Source organism: Rattus norvegicus, chromosome 1 (genome assembly GCF_021556685.1).
Source record: "Rattus norvegicus strain SHRSP/BbbUtx chromosome 1, alternate assembly SHRSP_T2T, whole genome shotgun sequence".
In the NCBI taxonomy this organism is placed as follows: Eukaryota; Metazoa; Chordata; class Mammalia; order Rodentia; family Muridae; genus Rattus; species Rattus norvegicus.
The window spans coordinates 190,026,811-190,052,325 of record NC_141534.1 but is presented as its reverse complement, the minus strand read 5'-3'; the positions used below and the strand labels follow the sequence as shown (position 1 = coordinate 190,052,325).

The 25,515-nt window shown below is 44.4% G+C and overlaps 1 protein-coding gene across 12 annotated transcripts in view; it reads right to left on the bottom strand.

The window, feature by feature from the left end:
* The window catches only part of Prkcb (protein kinase C, beta), a 331,348-nt gene that overhangs the window by 40,042 nt on the left and 265,791 nt on the right, over nucleotides 1–25,515 (bottom strand). For all 12 annotated transcript variants that reach the window (XR_015664618.1, XR_015664941.1, XR_015664781.1 and 9 more), the window contains 5 exon segments: nucleotides 10,120–10,211; nucleotides 8,198–8,260; nucleotides 3,682–3,820; nucleotides 525–605; nucleotides 133–240 (listed from right to left, as the gene is read on the bottom strand). Coding sequence is in view for 9 of the 12 variants with exons in the window: in XM_087624875.1 (XP_087481001.1) it covers nucleotides 133–240; nucleotides 525–605; nucleotides 3,682–3,820; nucleotides 8,198–8,260; nucleotides 10,120–10,211 (483 nt within the window). In the remaining 3 variants the exon portion in view is untranslated.

Below are 25,515 nucleotides of genomic sequence, written 5' to 3'. Positions count from 1 at the left end.
AATGGTGTCATAGCAGGATTCTGGTGTTTGAAGCAGAGCCAGAGGTAATAGTAATCCTCTGCTTCTAACTAATTGTGGCATAACCAATATTCCTTGCATGGTAGTTTTGGGCCCAAAGGACAGACAACTTACCCCTTTGCAGATTGCCACAGCTTCCTTAGACATGGACTTGGGATACGCCACGTTGTGCTCCATGATTGACTGGAAGAGTTCATCCTCATCCTCCCCTTCAAAAGGTGCCTGTGGAGCAGAGGGCAGGGTGGGAGAAGAGCCCCTGCCAGGCCCTCTTCCCAGCTTTCTCTGTCCGGGAGGGCTTCCTTCTCCCCACCCCCCAATCCCAAGACTACATTACCCTCTGGAATGTTCATGAGAAAAGATGATCAACAAACTTTAAGTAACCCCAAGGCCAGAAAAGTCAGAAGTACTTCGATTCATGAGCTGTGACCAAATTGTTACTTCCTCCAGAGACCATGTGGCCGAAGGTGGAGAATAATTTTCTTACCGATCACTTAAAATTCAATTACCTGGCCAGCCAACATTTCATACAGCAGGACTCCAAACGCCCACCAGTCCACAGACTTCCCGTAGGGCTGATAAGCAATGATCTGGAAAACAGAGGACATCCCATCAGAGTGGCCAGAGACTGAATTCACATTTATAGGAAGAGTGGACTAGCACTCGGGTGAGGAGTCTCAGGTATGGTCCTGGCCTTCTGTGCAAGATTACAATGGCTGCTACCGTCCCAGATTCAAGCAGGGTCTCAGAGAGTGGACAAAGAGGTTAGGGTGCACCCGTACTGTTTCCTCCCATTTGAAGCTTGACAAAAGCACCTGCCGCTGGGCAAACATCTGAATGCCACCCTGCCTTTTTAAGGCACTGGGTATGGTGTGATGTTTCAATTTTCTGTGTATGTCATTTTAACTAAGAGTGGTTATTTTTGTTTCTCACTATGGAGTAGAAACATTTACACAATAATGTGGCTATACTTAACACTGCTGAACCGCATATTTAAAGATGGTAAAATTTACAACATGTGGGCATTTGTTTTGTTTTTCATCTGTTTGCTCACGGAGCCAGGGATTCAACTCAGGGCCTCATGCTTGCTGGGTGACTTCGTCTCTGTCTGACCCACAACCACAGTTCAGTGTGGTTCTTTTGAACCATGATTAAAAATACAACACCCTAAAGTGTAAAAGTATTTGTGATTCTTTTACCTCTGTTTTGATTTGGAAAGTATATATGGTAAAAAGGATTCTGTGAAAACCATCTATAATTCTGTGTCGAGACATTTTTCCTGCTAGACTCTTTCCGACAACTGTACATTAAACTGGTGTGTGTTCTACTTAAGCTCGGGCACTTCAGAGGTGGACACGCCATGGAGTGTGCTCTTCACTCTACATTTCTATCAGATTTGTGTACCGGCACAGTGGTTACTTTTTAAGATTTTATTTTTACTTTGAAGTGCGTGCGTGCGTGCGTGCGTGCGTGCGTGTGTGTGTGTGTGTGTGCGTGCGCGCGCACGTGCGTGCGTATGTGTTATGGCATATGCATGCATACATATACACACAATAGTAGTATTTTTGAAGCTACTGAGTGTTGACTTTAACAATAAAGGTTACGCACCCGAGATTATACATATACAAATTAATTCAAGTCAACCTTTCCGCTTGCCTGAAACACTTTGTACACTGTAGATATGCATTTTTAATTTGGAAGTTTAAGACAGGCAAATAATGAAACAAAAGAATAAATGAATAAGAAATGTACTCGGAACAGAAGTGACTGCAAGACAGTCTCCGCGAGAAGCTTCTCAGTGAACGTGTCTTCACACCTTTAAGGCACTTGGTGTTTCATTTGCTCTGACAATCCAAGAAAGTTAAACCTTTTACCAAGGAAAATAGAGCCCGGAAGGTGAGAAAAGTTGCCAGAGGTGGTGTGGTTAGTTAACAACAAAGCTGACCAAGGACAGCGGCGAGCTGAAGGAAGAGGCGGTCTGCTCAGGGCACAGTGTGCTCAGTAACCCAGAAGCTGTTGAAGACCATGACACTACAGGGATTCGGATTTAATGGTCAAAAGGGTGACATTTGGGCATCCTAAAAAGTTTAAACCTCCCCTGTGACTCTGAGTATAGATTGATATGGGAACTAGAACTCATTGAACAAAGGACACACCCAGGAGCTGTGTGCCACACTGGGATACACAAATACACCTCTTACTCTGCGGGAGGATCAATGACACACAGCTATCAATGACACGCAGAGAGACTGGAGCATTCTTACCCTCTGCGGTGTTTGAAATCTGTGTGTCATCTCCCAGGCAGACTGTCTGCACTTTTTCATGAGCATTTGCATACTCAGAGAAAACACACAGCAGCGTCCTGGGTGCTACCGCCACTGTCTATAAACAGTGCTGTCATATTTGTTATTTCTCATTTGCATTTGTCTTATTTTTAATATTTCATTTGTGGAGCAGCCTTGCTAGGTAGCTCAACCTGGCCTCGAACTTGTTTCCCCTGCCTCAGCCTCCCGAGTGCTTGGATGGCAGGTGGGTGTGACCACGCCTCATTTGATTTTAGTTTTCCTTTTATCCGTATGTCTTGGAAACACATCCGTATTTTCATATACATTTAACTCACTCTCTTGATTTGGTGAATAATGATGTTTACTTTTTTTTTTATGTTTTCTACCACAATTAAACCACAGTCTTCTGCCCTCACCCCTGTGGAGGAACATTACTTCCAGTTAGTTCATGGAGACACGATCTGATCTTTTCAAGGTTATATGTGACTTCCTGACACAAATATGGTGTGTACTAGTGACTAACTCCTTTACTGGTAGTCATAAATACTGAGATTCTCTCTTAGTTTTCATTATGAAGAAGTAACTAACGCTGGAATGAAAGAAGGGCTTTGAATGTGCTCCCTTCTCTGTGCGTGCACATTTATCTGTGTGTGCAACCTAGGTTTCTAGGAAGGGGTTGTTTGGGCACAGAACATGCAGGTTTAAACATTATGCTTAGTTTTAAACCTCCATGAGAAACCTTCTAGACAAGTCTCGTATAGCAAGTGACTGACAGCTAGCCAAGGAAAAGAGCAATCCTCGGACGTCCCTCTCTCCAAGACTCTGTGTGATGTACTCTCAAATCATTGTGTCATATCGTGTTGTGAAAAGCCAGTGATTGGCTGCCTCCTGTGAGAGGATGGAGGCTACTTTGATGAGCTTTCACCCTTTAACCAATATCTTTAACACAGGAAGACAAATTTGGAGTCTCCAAGAATGCATCTCCACTGTGCGGTGCACCACGATGTGTCTTGTCAGCCCAGAGGATTCGTTCCCTTTCTGTCTCTCACTCTCGCAACCAACATTTCAATGTCATAATTAGGAGGCATCATATGGCCTCGAGCCACGGCAGCTTGATGATAGATGTGTTCTTACTGATGTGTGATGGATCGTTCTTTTGAGTTTTATTTAAAAAAATCCTCCCTGCATCTTGACATATTTGGCTTTCTAGAGCGTCTGGATGTGCTAAACTAATCTGCAAGTGAGAGCTCAGAGGAATGACTTAGAAAGCAGGATCGAGGCCAGCCCAAGGTTCCCAGGCAACACCCTCCACCCTTCTCAGCCTTCTCACAGCTATCTGTGAGCAGGAGAAACATTACTGCAGGTGGACGTATGCTCTCACCTCTGGGGCAATGTAGTCTGGAGTGCCACAGAATGTCTTGGTTGTCACCCCATCCCAGATATTCTCTTTACACATGCCAAAGTCAGCGATTTTGATGTGCCCCTCGGAATCCAGCATCACGTTGTCAAGTTTCAGGTCACTGTGGCAGACATAAGGATTTGGAAGTTTAGTTTGCATGCTGCTTATTTCAACTCAGCCAATAGTCACTTGCTATGTATACATCACACCCCTGTGCTAGGAGCTTCGAGGACACAACGTTAACATAAAATCCACTTTTTTCTACAGTGGTTTACAATCTAGCAGGGAGATTATAACAAAAAGCTCTCATGAACTTCTGCACTTTCTTTTTCTAAAGAGTGAACTGTGCTACATGTCTCACAAAGATACAAGGAGACATTATTTCAGGGAATAAAGAAACCATAGGAAGATAAGGAAAGAACACAGAACCATGGATGATTCCAGAATCCAAGAGAAGTCCACAAGTTAACCTTTACACCTGAGGTCTCTTCCATTATATAAAAAGGTATTTTTTCATGAAAATATTACTTTTGATGTGTCTCTGAAGATCATGGAGCTAGCAAAAAAAGATTCAGAGAATTTACCTAACTCTAAGTATTTCTTGCTCTCCTACTTTGTGGGACAGTACTTGGGAGCTCCAACTGTTCCTTCAATCAATAGGGGTCTGTTGCATGTCTGCTATGTGTCAGGCACTATTCCTGGAGCTAAAAACATTAACTATGAACAAAATAAGTAAGAATGGTTCTTTTATATTCCAATTAAGCCCCAGTGTTGAGCAAAAATAAGTAATATTTCTCCTTATGATCATGGCTATTTGACCTCTGTGCAGCAATTTGGTGAATAGGAAAGTGACAAAGAGATAGTAAGAGTGGAAGGGGATGCCACTATAAGATGGGTCTCTAAGACAGTGACATCTGGGCTTTAAAGAATTTGTCCTTTGCTCTCATCCTAATATTGGCATCTGTGTGGATGAGGAGAGCTTCATAGTCTGGAAAACTGACATCAGCAATGTAAGATTGTTCTCATATCCCGTGGGGTATCTTTCCAACTTGCTTCTTCTTAAATGTCTACTCCAATGTCAACATTTTGAGTACCAGTGAGTATTGATGCTTGATGTCTCAGACTGATCTGATTCTAATAGAAGGCATGGAAGTCTAGTTCTCTAGGAGGTATGGAACCCACTTCCTAACTTGGAGTTCTCTCCTGCATCATCTTGATTGGATCTGAATGTCTGGTACAACTCTTTCCTGGCCTCTCTTTAGGCCATGTTATAGGGATGATGATGAACCTGACTTCTGGTCACAGGAGTGGTTTTACTGGCCTGTACTTTGCCATTAGAAATCGTACTCACAGTGACTGGTTCAATAGCAGGCATGGGAGCCAATGGAGAACCATCAAAATTTTGAAACCCTCTTGGTTATCACCAACAAAGAGGCAAGCTCTTGTACACGGAGCTGATTCAGAAACAATAATATAAGTCTGAAAGCTCCAGAGGTCCAGAAAGCTAATAATAATCAGAGGCTACAAGGAATGTGATAGATTAACCTTTCAGATGTGTCCTTGGACTTCTTACTGGCAGCCAAGTTAAGTAAAGCTGAACTGAGTGTTGCTGTTATCGTTATCAGCTGAATAGATATCTTGACAACATATCCGGACACCTCCTATTTGTCTATGAGGTCTCTTCATTCAAGAGGAGATCCATCCACTTGCATCCACTGCAGACAGCAACATTCCCCATCCAAAGTATCTTTGTCACCATCCATAGACCCAATCTTAGACAGCACTCATGCTTGTTTTCAAGGCAAGGTATGTGCTGTACTGTGCAGCAACTATATACCAAATATATGAATGAATTAATTATACATGACACCCCTCAAGTTGACTATATGCCCAGAAACAAGCAGCTGAGTCACTGGCCTCTGTTCTAGACATAGGCTACCACAACCAGTTTTTGTATGTGGGTATTGAGGATCCGAACTCAGGACTTCATGTTTGTGCTTTACCCACTGAGCTATCACTTCAGCCTTGAGTTGCTTTGGTTGCTCTTTTTCTGTGTAAGATACTCTCATTCTGTGTCAAAAGAGGGCTAGAAAAATTATCTTGAAGAACTCCACTAAGGAAAGTTAGCACAGACTTCAGCATCAATGACCAATAAACCAGATACTACGTTTGACAGAAAGGATCTTTGAGTCATCTCTGCCCCCATCCATGTGTAGCATGTTCCTCAGAAAAGGAAAAATAAAAAACTTTGTCATCTTAGATCCTTAAGAACTGCCCTATTCAGTTGGACTTCTAAATCATGTACCCTTGACTAAATCAGAGCAATCCCTAACTACCCTCTAACTATCTGTTTGGAACAGAGACTGAAGGAATGACCGTTCAGAGCCTGCCCCACCTGGGGATCCAGCCCATATATATACAGCCACCAAATCTAGACAATATTGATGAAGCCAAGAAGTGCATGCTGACAGGAGCCTGATACAGCTGTCTCCTGAGAGGCTCAGCCACAGCATGACAAATACAGAGGCGAATGCCAGCAGCAAACCATTGAACTGAGAACTAGGTCCCCATTGGAGGAGTTAAAGAAAGGTTTGAAGGAGCTGAGGGGGCTTGCGACCCCATAAGAAAAACAATACCAACCAGCCAGAACTCCCAGGGACTAAACCACTACCTGAAGAATACACATGGACTGACCCATGGCTCCAGATGCATATGTAGCAGAGGATGGCCTTGTTGGGCACCAATGGGAGAAGAAGCCCTTGATGGATTCCCCCAGTGTAGGGGAATGTCAGGGCGGGAAGGGGAAATGGCTGGGGAGGGGGAACACTCTCATAGAAGAAGGGGGAGAGGGAATGGGATTGGGGGCTTATAGATGGGGAAACTGGGAAAGGGAATAACATTTGAAATGTAAATAAAAATATCCAAGTAAAAGAAAGAAGTGGACTTTGTTTAAAAAAAAAATCCTGCATTAAAAATGGAGAATGAAAAGAAAAATCAAGGAGAGAGGAAATGGAGAGAGGAGAAAGAGAATAGATAGATGATAGATAGATATAGATAGATAGATAGATAGATAGATAGATAGATAGATAGATAGATAGATAGATCATTTTAGAGTAGGGATTATCTTAGCACCCCAATTGCTTGCTTATCAATTCCAAATCTCATATTTTTGGTTGTGAGCCTAGCCTTTAACGGCTGAGCCATCTCTCCAGCCCTCAATTCCAAATCTCAATCCATGCCCCACTCTGCTGAAAATGAGTCCTGAACCCCCAGCCCAGCTAAGGAGAACTCAGTTTCTTTCCTGGGGCTGGGTTTCCTTCTAACACATGCGCAGCTCATACTTAATCTTCGCAGGAGCCTGGTTGGTTATATTCTTTGGGAGGCGCATCCTGGGAAGGAGTTGGAACCTACTGTCGAGACCTCAGGTGAAAGTCTTGTGTGAAACTTAACCCACCGTCTTTGGTTAGTGTCTCCCTGCAGCTTCTCACGCACCCTTCAGCTCTACAGCAAGGGGTTCAGGACACCCAAGTGTCACTAACTGCAGGCCAGCATTTCCATCATTTCCACAGTAGAGAAGTTAGCATCTGAACCAGCCGCCCCATCTTACCCTTTCTACACACTGTTTACCGCACTCCAATAAACTCTATTCTCCATAGTTCCCTTCTTGGTCTCTTGCTTTACAGTCTTTTGCCTCTTCTCCGTTCCCTCCCTTTGGAACAGTATATAGCACACAGTAGGCTTTTGATGAATATTTGTAAATAAATGAATGAAATGGGCTTATATGACTCTTCACGGGCCTTTAAATAGACCCAAGAGCTGAGAGAAACACACTCCCCACCAGCTCCTATTACATAACAGTCAGTCGAATCCCCCATCGCCTGTGCCATCTCATCTGCACAGCGCAAGAGGAACCGTACACCCTGGACTCACTGACAAGTAGCAGCCTCAGGCTCGCTATCCTGCCTTGCATGAAATATAAAATGGTGTGACTCATACAGCTATGATCACACACTTGTTTCTCCCCAAACCGGCAAATGCCAACTTCTGAAGTTAATCCTGTCTTTCAGGGAGAGCAACTCAGAGATCTATTTCCAAATTGCAGCTACATACAAGAAAAAGGGTTGCATAATAATACGATCCTGACACGCGCTGCAGTCGATTCTTTACATGCTTCCCGGATGTGGGGTCCAGGAGGAAAGTGCTGCTGGAGCCCTCTACACAGAGCTGCCTCTTCTCAGAGACTTAAGTGTCCTCATGCTGGAGGTCCCAGAGAATCATGGGTGACACAGTCCATCAAGATTTCGCTATCACCATATACAGCTGCCCAAACTTTGCCAGGGCAGTGGGCGATGCTGCCTAGCAGAACACATGCCCAAGTTAGTACTGGAGGATTCCTCCCCCACCACAGATTCTAATTTTAAAAGCAGTTGAAGAAAGAGGCAGGAAGGGAGGAGCTGAGGGAGCTGAGGAGACAGAAAGAACAGCCATGCTCACTTACCGGTAAATGATGCCCTTGCTCTGCAAGAAGAAAAGACCGATGGCAATCTCTGCAGCGTAAAATCTGAAATTAAAAAAAAAATGGTGATGGAGAAAGTCAAGGGCACCATACACTTAGCTCAGAAGTCAATAGAATATTGAACGAGGCACTTGGCATATAAAGCCCACAGTGGATAGTCAGTTCTATGTCTCCTAAAATGCAGAGTACATGGATGGGTGACCAGGATGGTTCAGAGTGACATGTGTGGGGTGGGTAAAGGGTCAGCAACTGCATAGTGGGGAGGGGCAGTGGGGGTGGATGGGCTGGTGGAGAAGGATCGTTTCAATATAGTACAAGTTCGAAGGCTTTAGTGTCAGCCTCTGGAAGCCATTGAAAACTTAGCCTGTGCTTGACATTGTTTTGGGGGTTATCTGTTTTAATACCACCTAGAGTCCATGACATAGGTCCTACTAGTACAGCTTTGTTGTTCAAATAGGGAAACTAAGGCTTAGAGATGAAATCTGTGAAGGGCCTGGAGAAGACATTCATCAGATGAATGGTCCAGCCCGGACTGGAAACAGCTGGCGTCTAATGTGTAACCTCTTGGTGGAAGTCCACCAAGAAGGAAGAGGAGTTTGCTTTTTCTTATGCTGCTAGGGATAGTAGGAGAACCCAGAGCAGTGTGTATCTAGGCACAGCCCAGTTCCTATTTTGTTTTCGTATTTCTTGAGGCCAAACTTCACTCCATATGCAGCTCAGCTGGCCTGTAACTCTGTAACTTGTCATATAACCCAGGCTTGCCTCAAACTTGAAATCTCCCTGCCTCAGCATCTCAAGGGCTGGCCATTGTGTCTGGCTCCTAAAGAGATCTTAAGAGCACAAAACCAAACTAAAACAAAACAAAGAAAACCCTGCCAGTTATGCCACATGGGTTGGCAAGACCTCGGGGGACTGTGCTCAGTCCTAATAGTATGTGTCATGTAATGATGACTCAAACCTCGGTCAACTTGATGTCAGAGAGACAAGGAAAAGCTGTCTTATGATCCCATCACAAAGCTTGATTAGGAAATACAGGGCTAAACAGAACAGTGTTCCTGGCTTCAGGAGGTGGGAAGACAGGAAGCAGGCTGAACAAAACAGGGGGGTGGGTCCCTGCATGGGCTCTGGGGGCTCTCAGGAGAAGCAATAAAACCTAAGCAGACACCCAGGAAGGAGAATTGACATTCATTCCCATGGCTTTTTCTGTGTCTGCTCACCCACAGGGTTCTAAGCAAAGGAGAAGCTTGGTGAGATCTTTGTTTTATAAATGACCACTTACTGGTTTATGGATTGGAGGGGACAAAATGGAGAACCCATGGACCACAGCTTCAAGTCAACTGGAACCTTCATCTCCCCAAAAATGAGAGGGAAGGGGGCGTAGGAAACAGAAAAACAAAACAGGTGGGTCTCACCCACACAGATCCTCCACTAGGTCTAGAATCTTGGCCATTCCCACCCTCAGGGTCTCATTTCACTTGTTTGTAAAGCTTGGGTGAGACTATCTCTCTCCCCATACTGCTCAGGATGAAATGAGATAGTGTTTGTTCAGTACTCAAGGGTCTCGCACAAAGAAAGCTCTCAATAAATATTAGCAAATGAACAAACAAAAACCTGCAAAGACATTCCCCAAGGAAGTTAGAAGACCTTTCTCAGGATGGAGGGACAAAAAAATTAGAGATTATGAAATGGCCATCAGTTTAGAGCTATGAGTTCTTACTTGGGATTCAGGAACATAAAGAAACATCTCAAAGCAAGCAGAATACAGTCCTCCTTAGACAAGTACTGCTCACAAAGAGGAAGCCTGGGATGTTGGGGGAAAAAATCCCTAGTAGACTAAAAAAAACGCCAAAGGAACTGACACCCATTTATCCCAAGGAAAGGGCACAGCAGGAGGTCTGTCTTACACAGCATGGGGCTCCTTGAAACGGCCAACTTGTTGGATGTGGTACATGAGGTCACCCCCGTTCACATACTCCATCACAAAGTAGAGGCGGTCCTGAGGAAAGAGAGCAAACACCAAAGTCAGCACCCCATACTTTCTCAGGACCCAAATGGGGAGCAGGAAGTAGCTATGATTTATGATGAGAACTACCAGAACTCCAGCATGTTCTTTCAGGCAGGGCCCAGCATCCCCTTAAGGGTAACCTCTGTGCCACTGTAAGCATGCAGGCTAGCACAGGTGGAATGAAATCACTTTTAATTAATAACTACAAATTGAAATTCATCTGTGCTGGAAAATATAATTAACACATAGATCTTACTACTTAATTGGTATTATTCTCTAGTACAGAGTTTGCTGGAAAAAAAGTAGTAAATATTGGGTATATAATTTGTGGTAATTTGTGGGAGCCTGTCTCCATGTTGGCTCTCTAGTGATTTCACCTTCTAATGTGCATGCTGACCTGTACTATCTTCCCTCAATGACTGGGTTAATTTGTGTAACCAATAAGGTTGCATGACTTTAGGATGAGGTCACAAAAGACCTTATGGCTTCTATTCTGCACCTTCTACAGCAGCCATGATGGGCAGACCCTCAACCAGCACTATGCAGAGGCCTTTTGACGAAGCCTCAAAGTTTCAACACACCAGCACCAGCACGCTAGTCACATTACTGAATCACCTTCCTTGTCTAAGCCATCTGAGGACTGCAGTAGCCACTTGACTGGCACTTCTTTTGAGACCAGGAATTAGACTTTTAGGGAGTTGTGCTGGCATAAATCCCTTACAGAAACTGTACAGTGATCAATGTTTACTGCTGCTTTAAGCCACGGAGTTTTGAGATGACAGAGAACTAACCTGTTGACTGGCAAAATCCATCATTTAGCAGAGTTTCAAAAGCAACAGGAAGACATCGCTGCACTTTGGGCTTGGAAATCTCCCCAAATATTCGCATGTGGAAGGCTGGAGCCCTGACTGGTAGTTACCTTTCTTGACACTGTGACTAAAAACCTGAGATTGCAACTTAAGGGGAAGACAAGCCTATTTTGGCCAGAGCTCTTAGGACCCAATCACTTCCCACAAGTCCATCAGCTTTCAGTCAAGGCCCCAATATATAACCCATGAGGACACATCATATTCAAACCAGAACAGCACAGCAGAGTCCAGAGGTGGGACTTGAGGAAGTGGTTGGAACATGAGGTTTCTCATTAATGAGATAATTCTTATGGGTTCATAACTTAGTAAGCTACTGAGAGGCAGTGGAAACTTTAGGAGACGGTAGCTACCGAAGGAAGTGGGTCACTAGGACATGATCTTAAAGGGTATATTTTGTCTCTAATTGCTTCCTTAGCCTCCCTCCCTTCCTTCCTCGGCACCATCAGGGCATTCCACCATTCTGCCTCATGGATGAGAGTAATAGTGGATGGGCCCAGGTAACCATAGACTGACACCCGTGAAGCCATGAGCCAACTGACCTTTCTTCCCTTTAAATTGTTTTCCTCAGACATTTCGTTACAGCAAGTGCTGATGTGTGCACAGGCATATTTCAGGAATTTTCATTACAAATCCAGAAGATTGGCCTAAATCCCTCAAGACTAAAATTTAAAAGCAAGGTGAGTGAAGCTGTAACCTCCTGATTGGAAGACATGATGTTCTACAGAGACACCTGCATCTTTCCCATCAGCTATCAGACAGTGGAGACAATGCTCCACACCAAATTAAAAATCCTCCAGAAGTCTCATACTAAAAGAAGAAAAGAGACAGAAGAACCAGCCTATCTAGAGGAGGCATGTGTCTCCCAGGAAGTGATTACACACAGTCAGACCACCCCGCAGGACAGACCCGAGCCAAGACAGTGATGAGGCAATGAAGGGCAGGACCACATCTTGACCAGGACAGCTTCATTATTCATATGTCTTGCCCTCTATCTAAAGCCAAGCCATGCCCATAACTCTGAAGACAGATTCCTTCTTTCCAAAGTGGCCATATTGAATAATCTAATCTCCCTTCTTTGGCTGCTTTATGTACCTTTGAGGATCATGTTTTTATATATAACAACAAGAACCTAAAACAAGGACATATACAGAAGTAAAGCAACTGGGACCTGGAAAACAAATCTATATCTCAACCTAGGGGACTTTGCACTTTCAAGGCTGTAAGCTCTTTCAGGCCAGGCTCTGGGTAAGCCTGTTTCTGGCATTTGAGCAACACACAGGAGGTGTCCAGAGAGTGAAAGACTACATGCTTGGAAGCCAAAGAGGCTTTATTTAGGAGCACAGCTCTAGCTCTTAGTAGCTGGGTGTATTTGAAGTGTTGATGTCAGGGTTTCTTCATCTGAACAGTGGAGGGAATCAGATCCATGGTGCTGTCTGTAAGGCTAGTGAGGCAGAAGGTATCATGGTCCTGGAGAAATGCCCACTTGAGATTTGACGTCTTTCCTTCTGTCAAAGGGCTTTGCTAAATGAATGAACGATCCCCCCAACCCCACCCGTTAGCTCTGACTGGGTGTCATTGCTCCTTCAGTCTGCTTAGTCCCTTAGCTCTGCCTGGGCGTCATTGTTTCTTTAATCTGCTTTCTTTTGGCCTGCCATGGCAGCGCTCACGCTATTTGCAGGAAACTTAAATCCCCCTCATGTTCCCAGCCTAAAAAAACGTTTCCTCTAAATTAACCCACCCAATCTAAGTCAAGTCTGCTTGCTATAGTCTTCTGCGAGACTCTGCAGATGACCCCTCTGATGACACAACAGTTTGTAATTACATGTTCAACCTGACAGCAGTCTATCTCACTGTTTAATCCATTTGTCCTTTAATAAATAAAGAACTATTTTCAGAGCCCTACTAGGTACCAGGTTACAGATACAGGAGAGAAAAAGCAATGAACAAAGCCAACAAAAACCCCTGCCATCTATGTCTCAACTCAGCAGAGTGATATTGCTAAAGATAATACTAGAGGTTATAAAAAGTGTCAAAAGGTATTGGGTGCCGTGTGAAAGGTCCAGGTTAAAGAGACTGGGGTGCTGGTGAAGGAGACAGGGTAGAGGCTGTCAACTGCAGTAAAGTGCTCAGCGTAAACATCACCGAGGAGACCCTTGAGCAAACCCACCCAGAGCAGGCATGTGTCTGGTGGAGGAAACAGCCTAGCAAAGACCATGGGCAGAGAGTTTACTTACCATACCTTAGGACCCACCAAGGAACCAGTGAGAGTGTCCAAACAGAGAAGAAAGGAGACAGGGCGGGAGAAGAGACCAGAGACAGACTGACTCAGATCATGTTAAGGGGATCTGTACATGGGAAAACGTAAAGATTTGGGAGCTTCATTTTGTGAGTGACAGTCTAGTGATGGATAGTACTGAATGTCTGCCATCTCCGGCCAAAACCAATCCATCTGTGTAAATTAAGGGTGAATGCCACAGGAATCCATGGGCACCTGAAGCACCATCATGAGTTCAAAAGTTGGAAAAGATGTTTCTGTGGGGACAGGCCTCAAGATCACTCTATGTCCCTGGGCCTGTGTCCTCTGTGTGTGACAAGGACAGTATCTCCAACACAGTGGCTCCCGTCAGACACACAGTGGCTCCTGTCAGACACAGTGCTGTATGCTTCGACTCTGACCCGGATGAAGAGCATCACCTGGCTTCTCAAGCCAGGCCAGCACTGTATCTCACTCTTACTGGTCACCTCGTGAACTTGGTGGGTCATAGCCATTTTTTAAAGAGAAAATTAAGCAAGAATTAGAATGAAATGGTACTTAGGAATGGAACAGAAGGTGTCAGAATCCCATTGTCCAGAGCACTGGGTGTCTTTTTGTAAACTGTGGGTTGGGTTGTTTAAGATGTTGGTAACGCTGAGGGGGGATGTAAAAGTCGGCTTTGCGTGAAACGTTGCAAAGCCTACTGGGAGGGCTAGAACGCTGGGAGGATCAGTGCAAGAGGGACACCGCAGGGCAGAGATCCCAAAGCCATAGCGAACACTGCGTTGGAATGTCGAGCGTGGTGGCGCGCGCCTGTAATCCCAGTAGCTTGGGAGGCTGGGGCAGGATTGTGCTTGAGAGTTCAAGGCCAGCATCCTGGGTGTCAGGAATGTCATTCTGCCGCTTACTAGCCATGCGACTTCCATGCAATGAACCTGTCTGATCTCCAGGATTCTCTTCACTTATACAGTGGACACTCATCACCCACCCACAGGGTACTAAACCAGATACAAGATGGCACAGACACACTGCCTAGGAGAATTCTGGCCATAGAACAAATGTATAATCCAACGTCTAAGGAAATAATTCCTTCCAGTGCATAGGTGTTTATATTACTGTATATAAAAGGTACCAAGGTGGTCAAGGGTGCATTCTAATAGTCGTTACACAGATGAGGATGACACAAAGCCACCATCATCAAACACCTGATGTCTGTCTGAGTTAAGTGCTCTGTGTATGCTCCATCTCTTTTACATCTCTAAACAACCCAGCACGACAAGTACTAGATCGTTCTCCTCTCTCTTCACATGTGAAAGGAGATACAGAGGAAGGTGGCTGGCGAAGCATCACTCAGCTAGTAAGTGGCGGAGCCAGGGTTTGAACCAAGACGGATCAGATCTAGGGCCAGCACTCAGAGTCTCTCACTACACTGCCCCCCATGAGAACAAGCAGTGTGGAAGGTTCTGGAAGGGATATATGGATGCATCCTTCCTTCAAAGCCTCTAGCCCAGCAGCAGGGAAAGTTCGCAGTGTTCTATCCTTGCATCCAGCTGGAGCTGCAGGTTTACAGCGAGCAGCACAAATCAACCAATTATATATTTTTTGGGGAAAAAAATCTTTTTCTCGGATCAATACTACTTCCTCTTTCTAACAACCTAATGAGAGGCAGAGGGGGGAATGGGGAGGTGGAATATGCAGTTAGCTCAAAGGTCACACCGAAGCTGGTAGCATAAAGCAGACAGTACACCAGAGCCCAACGACACTCAGCCCCTGGTTCTTGGTTGGGGGGGGTGATAGAAAACAAACCTAAAATAGCATCTGTCTTTGCTGCACACTGAAGAGAACCAAAACACTTGCTTTTAAAAATTATTTTTAAAACTAGCAGATGGCATTGGCCACAGAGGGAGAAGTGAGGGAGAGACTTTACTTGCTTGATTTCTGGCTGGATTAGTTTAACTTGTCCCCTCTCCCCAGACCCAATAGTCAGGATCCCAGTCCCATGACAGCCCTGTTAAGGCTGGTGCTTTATGATCTGTTTCCACTGCTAACTGTACATGGGAGGATGCTGACCCAACCATCACTGAACTGTACCAGGCTAGCTTTGGCTGGCCAGTGTCTTGGTTACTAAATGTTATGGCTGGCATCTTGCTGTCCCTTAGCCTCTGGACACTTAATGATGCCCACTCTGTGTCAGATGTCTCTCCACTGCCAGCCATGCTGCTGGAAGGAACCCACAGTGCTAGTGTGGAGGGATCACTGGACACCTTTCCAAATGGCAATGTTTCTCAAAGCAGGGTAGCGGACAATTCTAGATAATCATAGGTGTATAGGTCTATACGTTTTATAACTTATGTTTGTGGAGTTTGAAATATAGTTAAATTTAAATATAGGAAGCTTCTTTATGTCACGGGTGTTATCGCTGAACAGAAAGAATAAGGTACACGGAGTCAGATGTGACAAGAAGTCATGGGTGGGACCAGATCATGGCTGGAAGATGACAAAGGACGAGAGGGGGCTTCAGCCATCCTCCTGGATGAATTCAAGCTTTTCACTAAACTTTACTCCTCTACCAAAATACACCTATTTAAAAATTAGTCTTAGGGTGAGGTGGTACCCAATGGGGCTTCCTCTTCTCTGAGGAGAAGGGCAAGGAGTAATAGGGGCAGGGATTTGTAAGGGCAGGACTGGGAGGAGAGAGGGTTTTGCAATTGGGATGTAAGGTGAAAAATGAATTATGGAAAGAAAATATTAAACACAAGCAGCTTTTCAAAGAGCTATACTTCCTCACCTTAAAGATCAGTCTTAGAGATCAGTTTATGAGTTTTGTTATTGTCATCGTTTGGTTGGTTAGTTGGTTTGATTTTTGTTTATTCATTTGTTTGGTTTTGTCTTTTGTTTTTTCTGAGCATGGTGGGACAGTCCTACAGTGAAGCACTTGGGAAGCTGAGGCAGAAAGATTCTAAGACCATCTTGTACTACATAGCAAGACTAAAATAAGTATGTAAGTTGAAATTCACTTGAAAAACTGAAACATAATTACTTAAATATGTTAAATCTTCATAAATGGAAAGTCATTGTCCTTGTAAAAACTATAAACTCAGTCTGGACTCTGCTATTTCCAGTCTATATCAAATTTGACTTTGGTGCATCAATATTTTAAAGAATTTACTTTATTTAAAATACAAACAAACACCATTTGTCCATATCACAAAGTTCCTACCCAGCAGTAGTCAGGAATGCAAAAGTTTCAAAAGTCCAACTGGGGGTCAACCAGAGCAAACCTTGAGTAGAGGCAAATTTGAGAGCTTCCTTTGAACGTGTGTGTGTGTGTGTGTGTGTGTGTGTGTGTGTGTGTGTGTGTGTGTGTATGAGTGAGTCATGGTATTAGTCATTCCAGGGGCCAAAATAAAGAGTAAGATACAGAACTTTTCCCTAGAGCATCCAAATCTTGGTTAAAATATACATATAACTAATTCAAACCATGCTCAAAATAAATGCAATAGAAGGCACAGCATTAAGAGAGCCAGGAGCGAACCCTGGGACCTCAGCTCTTACCCAATTAGCCCCCTTCACAACCCTGGAATTTGACTCTGTTCCCCACCCTTCTTACAAAATCATTGCTTCGTTAGCTCCTTGTTCTCACACCCATGGTTTTTGATAAGGATTTACTTGATGGACTCTCCATATAAGAATCACAGAAGTACTTATTGAGGATCACTTTCAAGCTGAGCGTGCCTCTCCCCGTCTAATCACAGCTCAGAGGCTCTCTCTGGACTGATGCACGTTGACTTGTATTTCTCCTGAGCTCCAGCTGGCTCCAGCCGGCTCCAGCCAACTCCAGGATGTTCCTAAGTGGGCGTTCCACTGTCGTCTCCAATTAAAAGCCCAGAAAGGCAAACTCACCGTCTTTCTCTTCAAACTAACCAGACTGCTCAGCCTTAAAATGCCTCTTTCAAAGTGATGCTGCTATGGCCTGTAAGCTGAAAGTGGCTTCTGGATATTTTCAATTCTTTGCTTCATTTTCTTCCAAATTCCCTCAGTAAATTCAAAAAGCTAAAAGAATCTCATGTATATGTGTCATGTATAATAGTTGGGCAGAATTTTCCAAATTTGGAATGCGAGTACAGGGGGTGGCCATTTAAAATGATAAGTGCACCGCACATGCACAATTCATCTGTGCTGTGCATGTGGTGTCAGGGAACACAAGAGAGGCAATCCTCCCCCAACATGTCTGAAATAGAGTGTGGCATGAGGCTTGTGTGGTGGTGGTGATGATATCGGCCATTTTCTCTGTGATTATGGTATATGTAAGTGGCATGTATACACGTGTACGTACAGGTACATGGGCACACACATGTGTACAGAGTCTAGAGAATGACATTGGAGGGCCTGCTTTGTCAGCCTCTCTCATTTATTCGCATTAGAGTCTCTCACTGCACTGAAGCTGGCAGCCGTCAAGCTCTAGTGATGCTCCCGTTCTCTCCCTCACAGCATGAGGGGTTACAGGTGCATGAGGGCTGGGTTCCAAATTCAGTTCCCTGTGCATGTGGGGAAAGCACTGTCATCCATTGAACTGTCTCCCCGGGTCCCTTGCCACTTTTAATAAGACCTGGGGAGAGGGGGGAGATACCAACCACGTGGGCAGCTCTTGTACTGCGTTCTAAGATGAGTTGTGTTATGTTGTCCCCGTAGCAGTTTTTAATGATTTTTTTCAAGGCTTGTCCGTGTATTCAGTGTGACTATAAGTTGCTCCCTTTATCACGCCCAGCCATCTGCTTCTCTCCAGAGAAGCCATGAAATACTGTGATTAAGAGCTCTGGCTTTGGCATCAGTCAGTCCTGGTTCACACCCTAGTTATACGGGATACTTGCTCTGGGACCTCCGGTTGGTTATTCGCACCCTCTGTCTTCTTAAATGGAGTCGAGTCATAGCAGCTTCTCCTCCATATGGGGTGCTTCCACATCAGACAAGCATGCCAAGTCTGTGTGAATTCACAGAGCTTCATTGAGGTGAATGTGTGGTCAAGGAGGTGTGTCCACACTCAGCTCTCCTTTCTCTCATTTTATAGCATGAGAATCCCAATCCAAACCAACCTGCTTTTTTTTGTTGTTGTTGTTCTGCCTTCCTATTGCCCTTGGTGCAGACACAAAGGTCCTCAGGGACTGGAACCACCTTTCGAGGATTTTTAATATCAAATGAATATGCGAATGCTACCATCAAGAGAATAGAGCAAACCCAACTATCTTCATCCCTACCTGCCCTAGCACTTATATTCAGTTGGCATTTCTGGTTCCTTCCCTACCCAAGAGCCTCTAATCATTAGTGCCCTGAAGCCCTGATACCTGCCAAGTTCCCAGGAACCCCTTGGGTACTACTTCTCTTTCCCGTGAGGCACTTCAGACTGCATCTGTGTCTGAATCTCCATGGGCTCAATTGGCATCCCCCAGTTATCAGAAGCACCAATTATTCCTTCCCAGTAGATGCAACGCTTTTTATAAGGTTCCCACTGAGTTAGTGTTACCTAATGAACACTTGGTTGGGCCATGAAGAAACACCTGATATAACCGAACCAATCAGATTCCTTCTCCTGTGATTATGAGTTGGGACTCAGGAAATTTACTGGATATGGACTAGAGAAGCCACGCTTGCCAAAAGCAGTGACAAACACAGAAACAATAAGAAAGAAGACAAATCTGCCTTAAATTTACAAATTCTAGATCCTTCCAAGGTCAAGCACACATGTGCCTTTATTTCTCTCCCATGAAGACTTCCTTAGTGTTAGTTGCTTGTTTCTGTTTATGCATGAGGTAGTTTAGTGTGGGAGAGCAGTATTCTATTTCTTACAACCCAGTCATCTCTGACCAAGACCCCTCCCAGAACCTTCTTCAGCATTGCCTTAAGGTCCAAGCCCAGCCTTGGACATTACTACAAAAACCAGATATGGCCTGAGTCACTATGGCGCCTTGGATGCTCTGAAGCCTCAATGTGCATGATGCCAATAAGTGGAAACCATCCCTGTCTCCATCTCTGCCCTCCTTTGTATTCTGGGTTGATGCTTCTCCCAGCATGCCTTGCAGCTGAGTTATAGCTGGGCCATGGCAGCAAATTTGGGGAGGAAGTAACTTCTGTCCCTCAATGACTCATGAAATCTAATTCTATTTAAAAAAAAAAGAGGTGCATATGTTCAATTGAAAAGAAAACAGTTAAAATAGATGTTTTGCTGAAGAAAGTTAACTGCCTGTGCCCACTGGCAGTTGGGAAATTACATGAATGTGCCTGGCTGACAATTGTCCCTGAGAAAAACTGCAAAAAGATTAGAGGAAATGAAATTATTTTGTGCTGGTGCAGCAAGGGGCCCCAGCCCAGTTCTAATCATGGAACCGACTTCCACTTAGCGTTTGTTAGATTTGCTCTACTGTCTCTTTTAATCCCCATGTAATGGGCTCCTTTTATGAGATGATAAAACCCATAGTCACGACTGTTAGTGACTTTCTAGGAGTCCTGTGGCCGGTAATCACAGGTTCATATCCATCTCCCTGGGGAATGCATGCTTTGCCCTCTATGTTCCTGGGACAGCTCACTAGAAGTCACTTGCCTGAAACTGGCTCATCTAACGAGTAACTCCCTAAAACTCAACGCTCTTCCAAAAGCTTTTGCATCTATTTTGCCATCTTGTGGGCAATTTTTTAAAAATCTAAGAGGCCGAGCAGATGGCTCATATGTTATTACCTTGCATTTGCTGTGTAAGCATGAGGACCCAAGTTCAAGTCTCCAGCACCCATGTAAGACCATGAGGAGTGCAGGTGAATGCACCTGTAATCTCAATTTTGTAAAGGATAAAAGATATATTGTAAGCACCAGAGCGTGCTGATCCTTGTTTGAAGGTAACGAGGGACAAAAAAGGTCACACGATGTCCTCCTCTGGACTGTGTGCATGGCTGCATACACATGTGTGTATGCAACACACACACCCCAAAGTTTAATTGCCCTGTTAGAGACACTGCTGAAATATTGGAAACTCAAGGAGAAGACAGTTATCTATGAATCCTTCCCTGAACCTAATCGATATCTTGATTTGGCCATGTCAGTCTTTCCTGTGTGCGTGTTTTAGGCTGAACACATTTAGAATACATCAAATGAAATTTAATATTCTATGTTTCCACTAACATGGAAAATGGCTCTCATATTTTTGAAAGCATTGAAAATACAGTGTAAAGATATTTCTGACAGAGTTTTGCTTTTCTAAATAACTTTTAAAATAATGAGCTTTGGGGCCAGACGGTGGTGGAACACGCCTTTAATCCCAGCACTGTGGAGAGAGGCAGGTGGATCTCTGTGAGTTTAAGGCCAGCCTGGTCTACAGAGGGCTAGTTCCAGGACAGCCAAGGATACACAAAGAAACCCTGCTTCAAAAAAACAAAACAAAGCCAAAACAAAACAAAAGCTTTGTGTCACTTCAAGAATGGCAGAAACTATCTAGGGTATTATTGGATGAATTTTACTTTCATATGTTTTAACCACTTTACAGATTTTTAAAAAATCTATCAAGGACCTTAAATTTTAAAATTCTACACACACACACACACACACACACACACACACACACACACACACACAAAACCTATCAAGGTTGTAGTATGCTATAATAGCTTTGTCGTTCCTTTAAAGAGAGCTGATTCATAGAGGAATTCTGGGTCACAAAATATGACATGACAATCCGCTCAGGCTAAGCTGGTCCTCTGGCTGCTCCTCAGACACAGGGAGCGTGTTCCTGCCTGAGGCCTTCACACGAATTCTTCCTGCTCTCAGCTACTGTGCTGCCCCCAAATAGCCCTGCCTGCTCTGGTCTCTGCTCAAATGTCAGCCTCACCATCAAGGCTTTCCTTGATGATCCTATCAAAAAAAAAAAAAGTCATCTCACAATACCAGTCTACCTCTGCTTTCGTTGTTGTGGCCATTTTCCTGCCTCCCTGGCAGAGTGGGAAATCCCAAGGGAACAAGGCACTTGTTCTCTTGTTCCCTATGTCAGCACACACTGGCACTACAGGGGCTTGACACAATGGGTTCAACAAACAAGTATACATGTGGTCAAATAATTGTGCATGGGAACCTTTGACACATCAGCCACAATGTTCTGGCTTTCAAGGTGCTGCCTGTCCCAGTGCTGCTGGATGCCCTCAGCATCCCTCCACGACCAAGACCACAACACTGCTAGCCCATGAACTATGCTAGATGACCAGCCCTACAGGCTTTCCCCAGAAATTTTTCTGCTCTTCTAAGCCACAGTAACAATAGCCATGATGCTTCTGACCCTCAGTCACTCTCCAGGAGAAAAATTTTAGCTAACTGTTATGAAATCCACGGTGGGGTGGGTGGGAGTGATGCTTTATAGTAGCAAGAACACCTAATAGGCCGTTAGGAAACGCTGTCTCTAATTCTGGGCTTCCCGCTTGTCAATTCTGTTACCTGAGTGACTTGATTTTTCTTAAGGTCAATTTCCTTTGGGCAGAAAAACAGACAATTGTTGTGAAGCGTGGGTACAACCAGAAAAGGAAAAAGTGTTTGCGAATCATAAGCAGTAATGTGGAATTCAGGCATGAGAGGACAGCAAAGGCTTGGAATTCTGGAGTCTTCCAGAATAAATACAGGCTCTATGACTAACCAGCTGTGTGACGGTACACAAGTTAGTTAGCTTCTCTGACTGTTATCATTCTTGTAATGTAACCTAAAAGAGGGGCTGGAAGGGGACAGTGAGAAACGGTAACAAGTCACAAAGTGGGATGTTTGTTGCTGCTCACTGCTGCTTTGGGTCCTCATTCCTCATAGGCTTGGTTCCCAGTTGGTGGCACTGCTTGTGGAGGCTTGGGTGGCACAGCCCTGCTAGAGGAAGTACATCACTGGGGGAGGGATTTAAGATTAAAAAGCCTCGCCAACCTCCGGTTTGCTCTCTCTGGTTCCTGCTTGGGGTTGAGACATGAACTCTTTGGTTTCTTGTTCCAGCCAGCACACCCTCTACTGGACTCCATGCTCTCCTATTATCTCATTCCTCTGGAACCTCAAGCCAAAATAAACCCTTCCTTCTAGAAGTTGCCTTGGTCAAGGTGTTCTCCGCAGCAGCACAGTAACTAAGGCAGTCCCTACTGAGGTCACCTTGTGCGTATCTCAGCATGGTGCACTCGGGGTGAGTAGGAATAGCTGGGGGCTTAGCGTTGTGTTCATAGAGAGGAGTTCTGTATCTCAAATCCTTAATCCTCCAGCTGTGGTCAACCCCTATTGTAGCATCAGTGTGTAGCTGGGGTGAAACACTTCTAAAGATTCACATATGTTAAATGTTCTAACAGAAAGTCAGTTTTACCCTAGAGGTGAGGAGACCTCGGAGGTGGAAGGGAGGCTTTACTAAGCAGGTGGGAGGTTAGAGCTCAGGCCAAATGGGGACATTTGTGTGTTGGGAATCATCAGGTAGAATGATACCCAGGTCATCCACACTCAGATAACCTCCTCGTGTATCGGTGTGTATCTTAAGTGTATTAGCACTACCGCTACTCTGCCTTGGTTCAAGTCCGGGCCCTGACATGTAGCTGCATGGCTTCAGTTTTCTTGTCTAACTTGGGTATGATGGTAAGACCCATTTAAGAGTTACCAGGAAGCTTAAATTTGTGACTTTCATACACATACAGAGTAGACATTATAATATTTATTTTATGAAAAATTATGTTAACATAATTATTTTCAAAAGTTAGAAAATGGTATTGGAAAGATAGTTCAGCAGTTATGGGCACTTTCTGCTCTTTCAGAAGACTCAAGTCTAGTTATCAGCATCCATATTGGGTGACTCACAACTACCTGTACCTCCAGATTGAGGGTCTTTTGATCTCCACAGATGCCTCCCCCCACCTTGGATTACATAGACATATATAAACACACATATGTACATGCACACATGCACAAAGTTTTAAAAATCAGGCCGGATGTGATGGCACATGCCTTTAATCTTGGCACTTAGGAGGTAGAGGCGGAAGGATATCTTTAAGGTGAGTCCATCCTGGTCTACATAGACAGTTCCAGGACAGATAAAACTACATAGGAGACCCTGTCTTAAAAAATGAAAAATAAAAAATCATAAATCATTTATAATGAAAACAATAACATGTGTTGTGGTATCTTATGCAATGAGAAGATGTCTGGAGTACAGGTGAGGTGTCAGTATGTCCATCTGAACACGGGTGAGGTGGCCGAGTGTCTACTTCAACACAAGTAAGATGGCTAGGTGTCTGCTCCTCTCTCAAATGGCCTCACCAGGCCTTTTTGCAAGTGCATTTCTCCAAGTATCCCATCCATCACCCTACCCCCAAAACAAAACACAGCCCCTAGAGCTGGACTAGCCATTTCATGTTATTGTCAACCAATGAGAAAATTGTCTGTTGGATCCCTCTACTTTCTGGAGTGGGAAACTGTCTGGAAGGAATCACAGATCCTCTCCCCATGCAGGACAAGAGTCTACTAACTCTTGAGGTTCTTAGTGTCTGTCCTTGGCACTCGATGACTCGTTGGGGAAAACCTAGTGCTTGGTACTGCTGCCACATGCATGCTCCTTCTGGAATCTATGATGTCAGAAAACTGAAGTACAGATGAGGGAGGCCACCTGCCATCAAAAGAATAACCTCAAATCCACTCCACACGGCCATTTTCAAAGCAGTTCATTATTAGTAATGATGCAATCCTTCGTTCAATGAATATTAGTCATAAATGGCTCATTCCTCTGCATTTCGACACACACAACTGAAATTGCAAACTGTCATTCCAAGTTCACCACTTACCAGGCAGTCAGTCGTTCGCGTGCTGCTACCCTTGAGTAAGTTTGGGAACCAGCCATGGAAAGGGGGAAGGGGGCATCTCAAGGGTTATGTCCTAACTCTGTTAACATGTGGACCCCTTCTGAACTGAATTCCCCAAGGTAGTGTTAAAGATATTTGAAATCTTTTGTTACTGGCCTCTGCCTGTACCCATACGATATAAATTATCATTTACTTACAGTTTTCTTTACAGCCACTCTCACTTTCCCTTAAAGGTTTACTTTAAAAGCCAAGTTTTAGCCTCCCTTAGAGTGCAACTGTGAGCCAATTCACTATCCAGAAGCGTAAACAAAGGGAAGAAATGGAGCATCGATTCTGTCTTTTTCTGTCTGAGTCAGACCGCCGGGAAACAAGCAAGGAGAATGCTTTGTACAAAGCACCCCAGCTAGCAAATGTAAAACAGATATTCCCATCTTACAATTTTCAGTGAGCTAATGGACTTAGTGCCGAGAGCATCAGTCTGGGCCAGCATCATCAACATCCTTAAGCATTTCCTGAAAGAATACATCCGGAACCTGGGGGCACCTGCAGTCTTACTAAAGGATAGGAGCTGAGTCTGACCAAGCCTCTAGACCCAGCTGCCCATTTCTAGAAAATACAAGGGAGAGAGAAGCATGCAGGGATGTTGTGAGAGTACAGGAAGCAAAGACTAGGCTGAAAACACTACAGACCAAACAGCCCAGAATGTTCAGTAGATCAAAGCACAGATAAAAGAAGGTGACAAAATGGCTTTGAGGACTCACTAGATTAGCCGCCAAAGGTAAATCAAATTGAATGCAGACTACAACAGCATCCAGTCCATCTCACACAGAGGTTGAGATGTAAAGTCAGTGTGTAAGTTAAAAGGCAAAGGATCCTAAAAGAATCCTACAGAATCCATCCCCGAAAGCCATTGGCCTTTCACAGAACTATGTCTTCCGGAATGAATTCTTAATTTGCACTTGTGCTTGGGCTCTTCTCCTGGTCATGGAGGTCAACATCTGACAGGAACAGGGAAGGGTCAGGATCCACTCAAGTGACAACTTAACTCTTGTTGGGGCAGCAGCAGAGAGTGCATGAATGATTCCTACTCATCCTAGTAGCCATGTTCTGAAATCATCAGCCCTTCCCTACAACCCTTTGCCCAGCCTCAGATACTCTCTCATTGCTATGCTCTGAGGAAATCCTCTTCTGGGAAGGGCCCTAGCAAAGGCTTCAGGCAACCTGCAGAGACGTGCACATGCTCCTCCAAAGGGCTAGGAGGGCGAACTGTTACTATCTAGGCTATAAGATTTGCTGAGTCCCTGTCCTTAAGTCACCTCTTAATGCTTGAAAAGATT